The 17,810-nt window shown below is 47.7% G+C and overlaps 1 protein-coding gene across 4 annotated transcripts in view; it reads right to left on the bottom strand.

Moving 5' to 3' along the window:
* The window catches only part of LOC116944881 (collagen alpha-1(XI) chain-like), a 176,649-nt gene that overhangs the window by 136,433 nt on the left and 22,406 nt on the right, over positions 1-17,810 (bottom strand). For 2 of the 4 annotated variants that reach the window (XM_076068804.1, XM_076068805.1), the window contains exons 2-4: positions 16,999-17,211; positions 14,711-14,924; positions 7,708-7,870 (exon numbers count right to left, since the gene is read on the bottom strand). In XM_076068804.1, coding sequence (XP_075924919.1) covers positions 7,708-7,870; positions 14,711-14,924; positions 16,999-17,211 — 590 coding nt within the window. The remainder of the gene's footprint in view (positions 1-7,707; positions 7,871-14,710; positions 14,925-16,998; positions 17,212-17,810) is intronic. The other 2 variants (XM_032958737.2, XM_032958738.2) reach the window with 1 other exon arrangement.

Below are 17,810 nucleotides of genomic sequence, written 5' to 3'. Positions count from 1 at the left end.
CGGCACTGCGAGATCTCTGGGGCCGACGGCTTACACGTAATAAATAAATAAACAACACGCCAAAAAATACAAAACCGAGGAATTTTTAAGAGCGTGTTTCAACACGCGCCGCCACACACTCGAGCGAGGCCTCGGGAGACGCTATCATGGGACCGCGCAAAATTATAAAAAAAATAAACGGGGCCAATGCCAAAATACGTGGATCAAATTGCCACGTTATGGACATCCAAGCTCTGCTTAAAAGCCTCTGAAGGCCCGCCCTTCCCACACTATTTCAAGCCAGCCTGCCCTTTGTTTCTTTAAAAAAAAAGCCCTTTCTGTGTGTTCACGTCCGGCGCTATTCACCGCGCTCTAACAATTCTGGTTAACGTGCAATCCAGCATCAGGGGGTGGAGGAGAGCAGGATGATGGGTTGAACGTTGGTTTGGTTTCTCTCTCTCTATCTCTCCCTCTGTGTATATTTTCCTCTATGCCTGACACCTTAAAAAAATACTCAAATCACAGAAAATCAGTATGAGCCTTAAATGTCCAAAAGCCACCAGACGGCTGAATGCCCTGCCCAGCTGTTGGCGCATGTGCGCAGTGTGGCAGTAAAATCACTTGGGGTGTCGCCATTCACCTATCCCCCCCTGCCCCCCCCCCCCCCCCAGACCGCCACCCCTTCCAGGAATAGATTCCTATTTTGTTTGATGTTGTGGCAAACGTAGCAGCCTCTAGCGGCTGCAAAGTCACGTGAAACCCATCACAAACAACGTCGAAAAAATCCTTAAGATTTCTATTTTTTAAGATCCTTAGATTATTTTACACAACTCACTGCATGCATGTATTGGGAACTCAAAATGAATATGAATTGACGAGCCGACGGAACCGTCACACGCATAATCGTTACCAATGCTGAGGCTGAACCGTCAAAGCCATAGGAATTATTCTCAAACAATGAAAAGACATTGAACTTTGGAATCATCGTCATCATCAATCATCATCATTATCATCATCATCATCTATCATCATCATCGGCGGCCATGGATGACGGCCTCCCCCAAGCCGTCGCCATTCCTCACGGTCCTGCAATGCAACAATCCACTGAACACCTGCACGCGAGATAATTTAACCACGTGTTTACCATGAGAAATGTCTAATTTGATCAAAAGGCAGCGGTGGAAATTGGGGCAAAATACAATCGGAAGAAAGTTACACATCGCGGTCCAGCCAAATATATTACAACTCTCATAATTGCAACTCAGCTCATTCTATGCAAAATATAGCGTAACATTTGACAGAAAATTACTACTTTTGATGGTCTATATTAATGTATGATGTCACGGAGGCCTGTAAATAACAATTACCTCGATTAATATACCAGTTAATAGTACGCAGACTCACAATGGGTTGCTCTGACGCTTTGTTGGTAAAAAAACAGGTATTTTCCTGATCTCAGCCCTGGACGGCTCCAGCTGAAATTGAACCCCCTGTTCCTTCTCTGTGGACGCCCCTGTGGGAGCAGCCATCACGTCGCTACTTCTAAAGGCTGCCCACACTGCAGAGGCTTCACAGTAGCCCTCTGTCTGATGGGGAAATCAAGCACAGAAGGGGGCCTGTAGCGCCAGCCACCCTAATGAAGCAGTCTTAGCCTGGGTGCAACGGAGCCAGGGGCAGAAAGCAATCTGGAAGCTGTGCCGATGTTGGGGCGTCTTGTGCGCCGCACGCTACAACACGCCGCGCCTGGAGTAATGGGAAATCTGGGATTGACATGGACAAAGCAGCGGAAGTAACTTTGTTTAATGTTTGCGCCATTCTCATCGTGCAGAAACGATCGCGAAGGTGCTACGCTATGCCTCTGTGAACTTTACAGAGTGGCCGTTTCGTCTCATCCCACATTGTCCAACCACCCTAATGCGTCACAACAACACGCTCACTCACTCACCCACTCACCCACTCACTCACTTACCCACTCACTCACCCACTCAATCACTCACTCACCCACTCACTCACCCACCCACTCACTCACCCACTCACTCACTCACCCACTCACTCACTCACCCACTCACTCACCCACTTAATCACCCACTCACCACGCTGCAAGACACAATGATTCTCTCTCCGCTTCTCCCCTCACACCGCTCCACTTTTGGAATTCCCTCGAGTCTTCTCTGTTGCCAAGTTATCAGAATCACTTCGCTCAATTTCAAGGAGCGCACGTTGCACTCTCACCTGTTACAACTTGGACAGTCGCTGTTTGTTGCTGGTCCTCTTGACGTTTCGAATCTTTTGGGGGCCCTGTGCTCAGCAACGGTGATTAAAAGAAAATTCAGTGCGACGCCGAGCTGCAGGCAGATGCCTTCGCATCGCCACCTGCCCAACGATGTTTGCTTGTTGTCTAGACAAGTTTAAGAACCAGCATGGAGGAATGCATGCCCTCGGGGTGCCAATCTTGGGGGCTACCTTGCTGAGCTCAGCACTTACAGCAACACCAGGAGCAGCAGTGGGGGCACAGCGAGAACACGGTTGCCACCTCGACACTAAAAGTAAACTAATCTTTATTTTTCCAGGTATGGATGTATGTTGAAATTATTTCGCACCTTACGGAGCTAATCGGAGGTGCAGGTAAGGTCCACTGAGCTATATACAGTAGCTCTTTTTTCAGAAGCGACCTGACCACAAATGATAGCTCAACGAAGTGGCTTATCACGTGGAAATATATTGCAGTCAGATACTCTAAACGCACGTTGATTTTAAATGTGGAGGGAAAAACCGGAGGATCCGGAGAAGAATCCACGCGACCACGGGGAGAACATGCAAACTACAAATATACAGCAGCAGGCGTCAGTGCTCACCCACGTCACTCTGCCGCAAATCCATCGTGAAACAGCGGCCGTCGGGGAGTACCAAAAAATTCCCGTCAACCGGCACCGTCCAATACATCAACCAAGTTCCGCCTGTTTGCCTGAAATCACGGCACCCCTTCTGCATCACAGCAGCCTCACTCCGTGCTACAAATACAAATGAAAGGCGAGAGATGGAGGCAAGTCTGGACTGCAGCCCACGTCAAACATAAACATCTCATCGAGGACCCTACCATCGAACCTCCCGGTTTCAACCTTCCACGCTGCCAGTGGTCGACCATCTACCGAATCGGGACCAGGCCGCGTGGCCGATGCGGCCACCTTATGATGCACAAATTTGCGCATCAAAGATTCGGTGGCCTGCGAGTGCAGCCACGAATCCCAAACCATCGAGCGGCATCGTGAAAACTCCGCTGCTGTCGCTGTCTTCACTCCTTTAAAGGAGGAACGGACGAGAACCACTCTGCATCTGAACAGACAATTGAGTGGATAGCAAATCTAATGTTACATCTTGAATCTGCTGCTATTAATCCATACAAAAGAAGAAGACAGGGGTCAGGGTTGAAATCGAACCCACGACCTCCTGTATGCCAGGCGAGTGAGTTAACATCTCACCACCGTGGCATCATCCCTAAGGTGTCATGGGAAGAAGAATATCTCACACTATCAGAAGAGGGGCGAGCCACATGCAAATGCATCGTCTTGAGTGGTTTAGTACCGTGGTTATTATTACACAACTGGCAAAAGCATGGGACTTTTAACGTCTCCCAAAGGATCATAGATTTCCCAGGAGAGCTTTCTCGGAAATGGGACGATCTAGGAAAATCAGGATGTGTGGTAAGCCCACTTGAGAAACTGCACGATGGCTGCTTCTTGCAGTAACTGCTGGCTCGGATGTGATTTTTTGTTTTAAGATTTGGTCAAATTAATCACCTCCTGGGCCATTTCTCAAACACCAAACTGAGACAAATGAAAAATATTGCCTCTAATAATAAAAAAGCCTAGCAGCAATGCATTCAAATCAATATGGTGATTTATTGAATCTGAAATGTTAATTCATAAAAAAGGAATGTGCCAAGCTATAAAAACTGACAAAGATCGCTATTCATCGGTGTATTGTGCTCACATCAGCTGCACCAAACAGCAAAGCGGCAATACGCACACCGCCAATGTTAATTACGAAGACGTTAACCCAGCCAGACATTGCATTCCCCTCCACTACAGCAGCTCTGATGCACGTACGGGGTAATATTATTTTATATTCTATCATCAGCAATGATCTATCCACTGTTGGATGAAGGTGTTCACAAGCTGCCGCTGCCGTCCATCCCTCGCGGACGCGCTATGTAGCAAGCCGTTTAGATTCTGCCCACCACCACCTGATTTCATCGCTCCATCTCTCCCATCACCATCCTTCTTGAGCGTGTTCCTTCCTTTGGCTGCCACTTCACTGTTAGTGTGAAGTTTTCGCGACTGCAAGGATCCATATTCTTTGGTTCTTTCGGTAAAGTCACGTAGGTGGAAAAAAATAAACTAAATAACATGATTTATTTTATTTATTATTCATTATTATTTTCATTTACTATGTTTTATTTATTTTACCAGGTAAGGCCCATTGCGCTATTTATCTCCTTTTGAGATGCGACCTGGCCACAAATACTAGCTCAATGAAGTTGATTATCATCCCGTGAAAATGTATAGCAGCAGCCAAAAACTCCAAGGCGTATTGATTCTAAATGTGGAAGGAAAAGCCGGAGGACCCTTAAAAAAAATCAACGCGACCACGGGAAGAGAGACATGAAAACTCCAAATATACAGGCGGTCACCATCCCTTCGAGCGACGTGTCCTGTCCCAAGCCCACTTACTTTGCTTCACAGCCAAAGTAATGGATCTTTAGCTGCACATGCTTTCTAATCGACGTGTTCCAATTTCTGTTTCCCAATGTTATTCCAATAGTATTGTTTCTAGAGTACTTAGCAAGCACATTCACGCTTGCACATCGCAAACATCGGCATTGGTAACACAAGGGAGTGATAACTGAAAATAATATCCATACGGGTGTTGTTTCTTTTGATTTGTTGAATACGAATCATATTTAAAAATTCTAAAGCTGGCAGTCAAACTGTGGCGAATTGAATTTTCCAAGTATGAGCGGCATTCACAAATATGTACGTATTTACTTTTAAATGTTTTACACTGAACTTGAAAACATTACTTATCAAATACCTATATATATAATTATGCATGCATTGGTTTTCATAAATAAGTTTGTTTTTAAGAATCCGATTCGATAAAAAATATGTACATATGTGAATATTCATCAGAATAATTTTTCAGAGAGTGCTCGCCTTCAATTTTCACCTCACATTGTACAATCATTGAAAAGCAAATGCTAATTGAACAAAAATATATAACAGAGCATCCACCCTTCAACCGAACATTGCCACTGACAGGGCACATGTGGCAATGAGCTATTGCAAACCGCGACAGTGGATTATGTAACGCTTCTTCCCCTGACCCCACTAACTCCCAGCGTCTTACAAAAAGCAGAGCCAGGCCAATGCGGGTTACCCCACGAGGTCAACAGACTCAGCACCTGTCACAATCAATGAGGGTCGAAACGAGCCACGGTTGCGTTGAACGAGTCTCGCACGAGGCTTTGGCAAAGGGGTGGCTCGGAGTCATGACCAGCTCTTTTTTTTTGGCAACTCCTTAAAAGCGGAGAAAGTCGGTCGACAAGGGAGAAAAGTCGCGAGACAGAACCCGTCAATTGCAGCTGTCAAAAAATGCCACTGATCGACAAGTCCATGAGTATTATACGTCTAAAATTTGCCAAGGGTCCTTCATACGACCCTGGAATCGCTTCTGAATCCGTATTGTTTCCCTCACCCTGGTAAGTCGCTAGATTTGTCGCGAGTCACTTTGGGACAAATTCTGTCCCGAAAGGAATCCTTAGAAAGGTCAACATCGCTGGGTTGGCAGCACAGTGCTGTGACTGGGCACTCCAAACCCCCCACCATCCCACAACCACGTCCTGCATGTACGGATCAGGTGGACACATAAATAAAAAAAAAACACACTGGACAGGTCACATCATATATATTTTTTTTCCTTACAGTAGTGTGTAAATTGAGTATCCATCTCAGCTGGAGGAGAAGCTCAAACAATGGTGTAAAGTAACGGATAAACTGAATAAAACTAATATTTTATATTGTTTATTTTTATATTTTGTAAATATGTAATGTGGTACAGATATATATATTAATGCAAAGGCAAAGGTGAAGTGCCGAAATTCCACGCATGTGCCACTGCTGACGGATAGGCCTCTGCTGGCGGGAGCTATCGAAAGCCCCTCTAGACGGGATCTCGGCATTACACTTACAGCCAGGCCAGACATCTTGGAAGAGGTGGGTGTACCCACACTTCACCCCACAAGACGCGACCTGCAAGTCAACTAGCTGGAGTTGAACTTCTTGCGTGGACAGAGGAGCGGGGGTTTACATTATCGTTGTAACCGCCTTGGCGGGGAACAAATCCGGCAAGCTTTGAACGTGTAACGTCACATCGAATCCAGACGTACAGTCATATTATTTGTTACATCTGTAGCGTCAACGAATCAGAGACAGAGTTTCTAGGAGGCACTTCTTTATGAACAACTTTGAAGGTCTTGTCCGCACACTCTCCACTGTAGCTCAGCCAAGCCGGTACATAACGCTAGCCGTCTAACACTGATGGCGCTGACTGAGATATCCAACTGCTCTCCTTCGTAGCACAATATCTAGCGGAGACGTTTAGCGACGACGGCGACGAGAAGACAGCGACGACGACATGAGACCAATCCCAGAACCGGCAGCCCCGAGCCCCCGCTCTCGGCTCCTTTTATGCTCCCAGCGCGGCCTGGCTCTGCCCTGACCGCGCCTCCCTTCTCGAACCCGCTAGCAGGTTCGCGAGCACCTATAAAGGCCGGCACGGCACACGAGGGGGTGGGTGGCCAACACCACGCCCGGCCGCCTTTGTCTCCCTAGCGGCGATGTTTACACATCGCACCAGGTACTAATTTGAGGCTAAGTCGACCTAGGGGAGGCCCAGGACCTGTTCAGATAATCGTCACTGGTGTTCGCCGTGAGCGGGAATCGAACCCGGGTCGCCAGGTTCGTAGCGCGGCGCGCTAACCGCTACACCACCGCTCCCCATCCTCCCCTCTGCCCACACACCGTGCACACCCTCACCGGCGTGTGCACTATCTGTAGTTGCCGCTGCTGTCCACCAGCCGGCACTATTACACTATACATCTGTAATATATTGGCGCTCCTGCTCACATGCCCCACTGAGCTACACAGCTCTTTTTCAGCAGCGACGTGGCCACAAATGATCGCTCAACGAAGTGGCTTATCTCGTGGAAATGTATCGCAGCCAAATACTCTAAACGCGTGACGTTGATTCTAAATGTGGAGAGAAAAACCGGAGGATCTGGAGAAAAATCCACGTGGGGAGAGAGAACATGCAAACTCGAAATATACAGCAGGCATCAGGGTCGGGGTCGAAAACACAACCTCCTCTATACAAGGCGATGCAGCTAACGTCTCGCCACCGTGGTGCCCCTAAGATTTAATGGAAAGAAGAACATCTCACACTACCAGAGGGGGGAAGAACCAGATGTAAATGCATTGTCGTCAGTGGCTTATTCCCGTAATTTTCATTACGCAAGTGACAAAAAACATGGGACTTTAAAAGTCTCGGCAATGATTTATCGAACCCACAACCTCCTGCACACAAGGCGAGGCGGGAGACATCTCCCCACCGCTGATATGAGACATGTTGGCCCCCACTCTGTACTCCCCGCGCGCGAGTCGGCCGTCTCACCTCGAAGACCTCGTCGTCGGCAAGGCGCGTCCCGAACACGGTGATGCCGTTGACGTCGATGACGGGGTTGTCGCTCCGCGGGAGTGGCCGTGTCATCTTGCGCTTGCAGTCCAGGATGAGCGTGACGCTCTTCCCTTCCACGCTCAGAGCGACGCGGTGCCACCTGCACGGGAGGGGCACAGCCGCCGACGGCTGTTAAGCCGCCCCCTTCGCGAGGCTAAAGGGGCGAGGGATGAAGGGCGCCTGGTCGTCCAAAAGATGGATTGGGACTTTCTGTCTCTCCGTTTAATATAAACATAATTTCTTTATCGGCGGCAGGTTTTTTTTGTTTTAACAAGTGCAGCAATGAACAAAAAGACTCAAAGGTGATTGTGATATATACCAAAGACAAAGATCCCCCGTATAGCCTTCAGATACTTTTTGGGGCAAGTGCTGTTCGCGAGCACCTATGAAGGCCGGCACAGCACACAAGGGGGTGGGTGAGCAGCACCACGCCCGACCGCCTTTGTCTCCCCACTGGCGATGTTTACGCACCACACCAGGTACTCATTTGAAGCTGAGTCGACCAAGGCGAGGCTCAGGACCGGTTCAGATACTCGTCACTGGCACTAGTGGCCATGAGCTGGAATCGAACTCGGGTCAGCGAGTTCATAGCGCAGGTAAAGCTGAAAGGTAAAGGTGCCGACCTACGGGTGATTGCTCATGCCACTGCTGGCAGAAGGGCCTCCTTCTGGTCTCGGTGAAAATTCGGTGACTGACACCCAATGGCCGCCACATGACTGACATATTTTTACAGCACTCAGTCAATCCGGTGCTGGGTACATGAGGGCCTTGCCATTCCTTGTCAGTCATGGGAGATGTTTGACCACACTTCATCACACTGGTAGTGCGGGTGAGTGAAGGTGGGTTGCCCAGGGACGAGTTTCGATATCATTGGGCACCACGTGGATTTGCATTTATTTATTTATTACACGGTAGTGGCCGGGCCTTGCACCGCGGGCGTATAGCGCGAAGGGGATAGAAACCAACAGTACTAATTACGGCAAAAGCAACGAAGGCGTTCATTTCATTTGGCGAGGTCAGAGGAGATTGGAGAATTCGGCTTGCCGGCTTTGTCTGGGCGATCGAACTCAGTTTGCTGAGATTGATTCCAAGTAAAGGCCACGGGAATTTGGGGAAGGAGACAACGGGGGAGCGAGTTCCAAGAGTGGAGGAGCATGAGGAACGAAGGGGTCAAGAGAAATGCTGCAACACAGCACGTGAACACGTTGTGGATGAAGTCAAAAGACAACTAAGCACGCACGGCTTTCTGACCGCCCGCTAATGTTTCTTCAGCGCAAACTTGTTCCGGCCAAACTGTCAAATTTTAAACGCGAACTTTTAACCGCCTTTTCCTTTCCCAATCACTGCTGAAAGTTTTTTTTTGTTTAAGCTCGCCCCACGCAAACTTAAACCCGACACCGTGCGCTTGATGCGTGCACATATTTTCAACTTCTTTCGCACCGTACATAGCCAACCGCGCTAATAGGATGCGAATGTAAGTACGCTTGTAGTGAAAGTGGTTCCAACAGCCTCGTCCGTACCTTCTTGTCACGTGTAAAGAGATGCTGCCAGGTCATTGTCTGAACACGCCAGGCTACAAGTCGTGCCGGTTACCCCGTCATCGCGCCGAATCAGGCAAATCAATGCCTCCTCCTCAGCGGGAGTACACGTTCTGCTCTGAGGTTGAAGTGCGATCCAATCGAGTGAGACAAATTATTTTTTTTAGTGGACGTTTTTGTTTTCCATTCCTGAGTGACTAAGCCAGGAGCACTGGATGCAGTGCACTTAAGAATGTGTCGCCATAGCGAGCAGACTATCGATTAATTACTCTTTGGTTCTTTTGGTAAAGTCACGTAGGTAGAAAAAATAATAGATCACGCCGTTTCGATCGAAACACAAGCAACCGACTGCTGTCAGCAGTCCTCCTGCTGTGTTTGTTTAGAAACGTCGTGATTTATTATTTTTTATACCGACGTGACTTTGCAGTCACGAAAGCTTCAAATCAAGATATAAATGAATTAGTCTGACTTTTACAGTGTGCAGTCACTGCTTAGAGGACCTCTACAGAGTCCTCTTAGTCTGGGGTTCTCCGGTTTCCTCCCAGACGAAGCAAATAAATAAGTTCGGACAGCCTACGACATCAGAACACGACCAGTAGCTGGCAAACGCTGTATAACATTTGAGGACAATGGTGAAATCCTTAAATTTGCTTCCGAAACGTCGGACATCATGCCGAACCACATGCAGTGCAACCCGGAAACACATCGGAGAGATGTCAATTAGTCACGTGGCTTAATGCGGTGCACAAATGCCAATTTTGGAAGTTATGGTGAACAAAAAAAAGGCCAATTAAAATCATATGCCGCATTTGTATGCAGTGATACAGAAATTAAGCATCGCTGAAATTTGTTTTGGCTCCAACCGATGTGAAGATGAATTCTTAACAACAGGTTAAAACCGCATTTACCTTTTGAAACTGAGCGCATGTCATCTAATGTGTACAAAAGTAACACACGTTGTTGTGTTGGGCTACGAGACAGAGTGCATGCTTTACTTCATCTGCACATGACAGATTTAATTCAAGGCTCAGCTTGCTTTGTTAAAAGAACAAAAGGTCGCACAACAGGCAACGGCACAGCCAATTCTTAGCCGGTGCACGCAGTCGCATGCTTTGTTCATCATCATCATCACCTTTAATTATAATTATTTTTATTATATTCCATGGGTATTTCGGTAAAGCCACGTAGATAGAAAACTAATAATAAAAATATCACGACGTTTTCGATGGCAACACAAGCAGCCGTCTTCTCCTCTCACCTGAAGACGATTGCTTGTGTTGCGATCGAAACGTCGTGATATTTTTTTAAAATTAGTTTTCTATCTACGTGGCTTTACCGAAATACCCATGGAATATATTATTATTATTTTATCTCTGGGTCATGTTCACCCCGGATCGCTCTGGAAGGGCGGTGGCGATGCGCCCGCTGCTCCCGTCACGGTGGCAGGCACAAGGCGATCAGTGCCATCAGTCGAAAGGGAAATTAGCTGCAGGGTCCAATGCAGCAGAACGCTCCCCAAGCCCAGCCGCATTCATGCCTGGGTGACTACCACAGCCTCTTCTTCCCTCCCTCTCGGGCCCCTGCGGTTTGGGGTTTGGCCGCCTCCACCGGCTCCAGCGGCAGGCTCTAGATTTTGGTGTTATAATTTATTTGCGTAGTTTATTGTTAAAAATTCGGTCACAGTCCCTGTGATCGCTGTTACATTGCAATTATGGCTTTTATTTTGGTGATTTCGAAAACGTTTTTTTTAGTTTTGGCCATGTTAGTACGGAGTTAGACTGATGGCCTTAATCTTAGTTGTCTTGTAGTTGTTGTTGTTGTTGTTTGACATGCATCCCACTGGGATTTTTGCACACAGCGTTGGTGTACGGTGCTATTTCAGGAATATTTTGATTGTTTTTTTTCCTGGATTTTCTGTTTGCACAGTCACATAGTCACTTTAAGATGTTTTCTTGTTCATGTTTTTTGTTTGTTGAGGTTGCACCAGATTCAAGAGCCGAATGGCTCACAGGGCTATACCAAAAAAATAAAACTACGAACTATGATGAGGTCCCTGCGCTTTGCATGTCGCGTAGCGCGTCCCAGAAATGTCGCGAACGGGGATTAGGGGCCATTAGCGGGGAGGGGGGGGGGGGCGCCCAGGCGCTTTCACGCCGTGCCCCCTGCCACGCTTCGCTACGCGCGCAATGCCACCGTGATCACGGCCGCCGCTGTCGTCATCGGCGCCACGCGTGCGGGTTCGATTTTAAAACTGCGGCGGGTTTTTCGCTACGAACAGAAAATGTGAACGCGCTCGCGCGTGCGCCCGGTTCGTTGCGCCAAATGTGCCGCGCGCCTTTAATAGGATGCCTACTAAATATCGCGCGGAGAGAGGAGGGCGGCGCGCGGTGGCAATGCGTGCTGTGTTTTCGAAATTAGTTCAATGCCAAGCCCCGGGAAACCCCCGGAAAGTTATTATTTTTCAAAGCAAGACCATCTGCGAAGAATCGCATGATCTCCAGGCAATATGGTTTTGGCTTTGCCGAGGTTTGTTATCAATAAAGCGATCCTTGTTACTTGCGCTAATGTGTCAGCACCAGCTGTTAAACTGTAGAGCCATATGCAGTGTACGACATGCGAAGTAATGTAGGGAATTGCAGATCCTAGCAACATTTTCAGGTGCCCACCGTCGAATTAAACAACGGAAAGAATAGCGTGAGATACTTACCCACTGAACCCGAGGGTTTACTTTGCCTGTCACTTTTACGACCATCCCGAGAGACAGAGAAGAGATATAATTCAAGACGCATTCTTAACAAGTTATGCGGTGAAAAGTGTTGCAGATGCTCAATCAGGTCACGCTAAAATACGTGCGATCTAACCAGAACTTGGAAGCGCAGCAGGTTTTGGGCCTGGATATTGCTTGGATATGGCGACCACCATGCACAACAGGTTGTTACAGACTAAAGAGCTGCGTGGTAGGCCGCAAGAGGCAGCGCAGCAAACATTCATGAATGTGCTGACCGGCATGGCGAAGTGTGGTCAAGTAAACCCCATGATCCACACGGCATGGGCAGGTCCTCATACAGCAGTGAATTGACCAATGGCTGTCCGGTGTATTTTGTTCCCTGTAACTGAAGAGAAATGATGCCTCGCGAACGCTAATGCATGCCACCTTTAAACGAGGCTGTGTGTTAATGACTGCGTTGACTGAGCCAAACAGGAATTTAATGACGACCCCTGCTGAAAGTCATATTTTTGCTGCTTTTGTCATTAAAGTTAACTCTGGCATGTGTGTGTGTATATATATTTGTATATATCTGAGAGCCAAATATGTGTAGCCCATTCTAGAGCCTCAGTGGCAAACAGAATATTGCACTAAATTGCATTCATAGCACAGGTTCACGTGGGTCAGAGATTAAAGAAATTAAGAAAATAGATGCCGAAAATAGCTGAGGCAGCGAGAGAACAAATGATGGGGAAATAGCTACAGGTAGACGCTGAGGTAAGATGACAGATGAACGGACACACATACAGATGGACAGACAAGCAGACATACAGACAGACAAAGACAGACAGAGGGACAGACAGATGACGCACACAACAAAGACAAAGATCCCCGGTATAGCCTGAACCGACGGTTGGGGCAAGTGCTGCTATTGAACACCGATGAAAGCCAGCACAGCACACAAGGGGGTGGGTGGCCAGCACCACGCCAGACAGACAGGCATTCATACAGACACAAAGAAAAACACACAAGGATGGACAAACACAGACATAAATCGCCAAAAATGTACAGTTGTCTGTTTCAAGCTGCAATTGTAAGAACAAAACGTTTATGTACCGAACGTTGGAGTGAACATTTTGTAAATGTATTCCGTACAACACTCAAGGGCAGGCAAAGGGGATTTGCGACTGCTGTGTTGATTGGGATCTCTTGCTTCAGAGTTAGATTGATGTCTGCCTATGCCTCTGAATCTGAACGCCACAGAAATGGAGCGAAAAGATTCACTGAAGCCCCGTGGACCACTGCATTGTGCGGTCGTGGGGGATGGTGGTGACTTAGGGAGGCCTTCATCCAGCAGTGGATAGGTCATGTCTGCTGATGACAATGATGATGATGATGTTGATTGGATCTAAAAATAAATTCTGCTTCGAGCATAGCTATCTCAAAGCTGTTATGCGCAACTAATGCATAGTCTATGTGTATGGTAATGTACATATAATTCATAACGATGTGGACAATGTGCATGTCTCTTTCTACGGGTGTTTGTTCTTCACGTCGCATCCACAGAAACGTGTGTCATGTTGCTCACCTAGCATAGTGTGATCTTCTGAAAACGCTACATTCCTGTGATAACATATTTCCAACGAGAGGGCATTTCCATTAGGAGCAGCCAATGCCGCTCAAAAACCCAAAAGAGGAAAAATGTGACTCAGCCTGTATCGTGACTTTTTTTTGTCACCAGATTGATGGGCTCAATGCTCTTGTCTCAGTTTTGTACAGATCCGAGATCAAAGCCCGATGTTGAGAATTTGTGTGCCGCAAATATTCTAGTGGAAGATGAAGCAGTTAAGCCCTGCAATGCAAATTGATACGAAAAAAATACTTTCTGCGGTGTTGGACATTCACTGTGTCGCCGCGCTCAGCTATAAGTATCGGCAGCTCTCTTGTGGAATGCAGACCCCTAACTGAAGAGACCGCATGGCCTTTTCAAACACGCGTGACGCACCGCTGCAACGGGCAGCCAGTCACAAAATTAATCGAGCACTGTCGAGGGGAAACCTGAAGCCGCTTATTCAGGACCAGTGGCTTGAAACTTATTTCTAAGACACCCCGTTTACAGAGCCCTTTTGTGGGGCGAAATTAGTTTGTTCGGAGGCTTCCCTGGAACAGCTAATAATTTGCATTGTTTTAATTTTCCAGTACAGTTAATGTTACGCAAGTACTGTAGCGAAAACATGGCTTCATAGTTTGTAAAGGGTTTTTTTTGGTATTGAGTGGTTAAATAATAAATACATATTTTAGAAGAGCCTTCACAACAATTCGGTAACCACCGTGGTGTTATTATTATTAGTGCACTGGTCTTGCAATCCAGAAGTCGCTGACAAGTCTATCAGCAGGTCGCGTATGGTAGGGTAAAGTCTGGGTACTTCCGCCTCTGATTAAACATCTGATGAGCATGAAAGGGGAGAACAAATGCCCACTACAGCTGCCTCTGATTGAAGGCCCCCCCCCCCTTTGCCAAGCATTGGGAGTGAATCGCAGGGCCGCACCCTTTTCCAACTTGACCATTCTCAAGCAATTCACCCTCTTGCCACGCTCGAGTCTCCCGGAACCAGCAGGTCCATTAAAACAAACAAAAAAATAATGACACCCGCTGTCTTTGCACCCGCATGCGCACGAGCAATCCAGGACTCACTTTCCGTCGGCGAGATTGATGCCCTTGAAGAGTGGGTATTCCTCTGGAACGGGCTTTCCCGTGTGGTCCTCATACAGAAAGACGGGAGAGCGTCCGACCTCGAAGCCCAGCTGTTGCATGCCCTGCTCGTTGTAGACGGACATCAGGAAGGCCTGCAGACCCTTCCTGGGCTTTACCGTGGCCAGGATGGAGAAGTCTTGGGGAAACTGGCCGTCTGTAACAGAGCCGGCGCAACAAGGGCTGTTAGAGGCACGGGCACAATCACGCTCTTGTTATCCCGCGCGAGCTAAGAGCACTAAGCCATCCACACAGCGTACTTACGTTACAGGATGGATGTCTCTTAACTGCGGTGTAATCACAACAAGCTTTATGTTTGGATCAACTATACTGCGACGCTGTACAAGTTTGCCCTATTTTCCGAATTTCACGAGTATCTGTTCCAAATGAAAACGTGTCTGTTGCTGGAAGATGGCGTTTTATTGTTATGCCATTCAATTGATTTTAACCTAAAGTTCACAACGTTGGAATCGGTTATATAGTGCGGGCAAGTAACTTAAGAAATGCAAAGGTAAAAGTGCAGCCCTGCCATTGCTGGCTCATGCCACCGTGTTGGCAGAAGGCCCTCCACTATAGGGAGCTCTCGAGAGCTCCTCCGAAGTGTGTTTTTTGCCTACTCTTCCACACTAGCCAGAAGTTGTGGAAGAGGTACCCACACTTTACCGCACCACATGTGACCTCCCAATGGGCTCACCTATTTCTACTACGAGGTGAACAGAGGTGGTGAGGGGGGGGGAGTGACGGGGAAGGGGCAGCCCTCTGTTTAAACTGAAGTGCACTGTGGTCGTTACACCACACAGCAGCACCTCCACAGCAAGTAACTGTAACATCGAAAGATTGATTACAATCTTAGTATTATACCCGTACGTGCATAGCATTCTGAACGTTAGAATGAGTTGTTTATTAATTATTAAATGTGTAAGCGTGTGATGTGCAAATGTTACATTTAGGATAATGAGGCTGACAAAACTGCCCAAAGAAAAACTTAATATATGAGAGGAAGAAGAAGAAGAAAACTCGATACGTTTGTTAATAGCATTGCAGCCTTCAAGAAAAAAACAAAGGTGATGTTTCGGCCAAACACCCTTCCTCGTAGCAAGTAAATAGTGATGTGTAGAGGAGACTGAAATAAATAAATCCTTGAATCCGATCGCAATCTTGAGTTATGACAATTCAGTGAATCGCTGGAGGAAACGCATTGTTAGCAGGGCTCACTGTTTTTTTTCATCTCGTGCGCATCGCTGTCAAAAACGCCACATCGGGACAAAGTCTCGACAAGCCACGCTTCTCACCGCTGTGCATTCGACTGACAGCCTCAGGCACAGCAAGGGCAGCAGCAGCAGCAGAGATATTGCATTCGGGCAAAAAAACCGTATAAAAACGTCTACCTTGACGTAGATATTAACCTTATGGCAACGCGGGCTCGCCGGCTTTTATGCAATGATCACAAGACACTATGTCTGAGATCAAACTGTGATGTTGGAGCCTTTTAATCGTTGAACCCGAGACAAGAACGCGTGTCTGTGTGTCAACCCAATGGCAAGCAGATCTCCCTGATACAATGTGGTCAGCCGCTGGTTAGCAGACTCCTGCTGTGAGATGACCCGTAAAGTTACCTTTCCATCACAAAGCATTTGCCAAATTGGTTATTCTGCTTCGAAGATTAAAGCTCACAAAAGCGATTGCAGCCTCTCAAATGCATTAACATCGTACACGCCTGCGATTATTGAAAGCCCCGCTCCTGGGCTACCGAGCGAGGCGTACACTGTTAACCTCACAGATCCAAAGCAAGCGTCATGATTTCTCTAGCATGTGCTGTAATGCATTTGACGAAAAAATGCACACCGGACAGATTGTGTATTTAATATATGTGCGCCGAGCACCAAACCTTGAAAAAAACGCACAATCGAGAGATGTATTTAGAATAAAATAGCGTGCTGTCGTGGAGCATTATGGGTTTGGCCTTTTGAGTCTCATAAACAGAATAGTGAAAGATTGCTGATGAGGCTTAGAGTTTGCTTTATTGAGCCGCTACTGGATAACATTAGTCTGGCATCACGGAGTATAGTCTTACTTACACGTGTGTGGTGATAAAAGGATAGTCCAGGTAGAATGTTGAGGGTACCTGTATCATGGCAGAATCTTGAAGCATTGTCACTGCCGTATCTCTAACGAAATGCCCCTTAAAGACGAGTGAATGAACGCACGCCACATTTTGTGTGGAGTGGTACCTGGGAAGAGCTGTCGGGTAGGTACACTGATCCATGGTGTGGTACCTGGGAAGAGCTGTCGGGTGGGCGCGCTGATCTGGGCCATCTTGGCGATGCGGAAGGCGACGTCTCCCCGCTCGGAGCGCGGGCGGCTTGTGCAGAGCCCCGCTGTTTTGGCGACTCCCTCCTGGGCGTTGTGCAGATCCAGCACTCGCAGCACGTCCACCGTGTCCGCTGCGGCGACACCGAGCAGACAGAACGATGCTCAAGGCGCTCGACGATCGTTTGCCTGCGTCCGCTGCTTCTAAATGGCCGGGCGACTTGGCCGTTCTGAGGTCAGGATACTGAGCTGGCACAGCTCGATATGTTGAGTGTGGCTAACAATAACTTACATTTACGAAGTGCAATTCATCCAGACATCTCAGTGCGCCACGCACGAAGTTAGGGAATATAAAATGCTGCAAAGGCCATCGTCCAGTGGCCGAACGTGGAAAGTGTAGGCCAGGGGAAACGGGTGAGTCTTTAGAGAAGACCTGAACATGTCGAGTGACTTCGCCTCTCTCGCCACTGGTGGCACATGGATCGGTACATGGATCCAGGCAGCAAAGCCGCCTGTGATGATACTGGATGCTCAAGAGTAAAGTGGGTCGATGGTCGTTGCTCTGGCACGAATGACTGCACGCAAAAAAAGGCCCCATCACGTAAAATGTGGTTTTTCACTAAATTTGGATGCATTCGAACTATAAGAATACAACATATTGGCTTGACTATCAGATACCGAGCGTTGCTCTCAGTCGCAGGGCAGATGGAAAGGTGCTGCCCTCTACGGTTCG

The sequence above is a fragment of the Petromyzon marinus genome, chromosome 22 (genome assembly GCF_048934315.1).
Source record: "Petromyzon marinus isolate PM22_M1 ecotype Great Lakes invasive population chromosome 22, UKy_Petmar_22M1.pri1.0, whole genome shotgun sequence".
Taxonomy (NCBI): Eukaryota; Metazoa; Chordata; class Hyperoartia; order Petromyzontiformes; family Petromyzontidae; genus Petromyzon; species Petromyzon marinus.
This window is presented reverse-complemented; position numbering and strand designations above follow the sequence as displayed.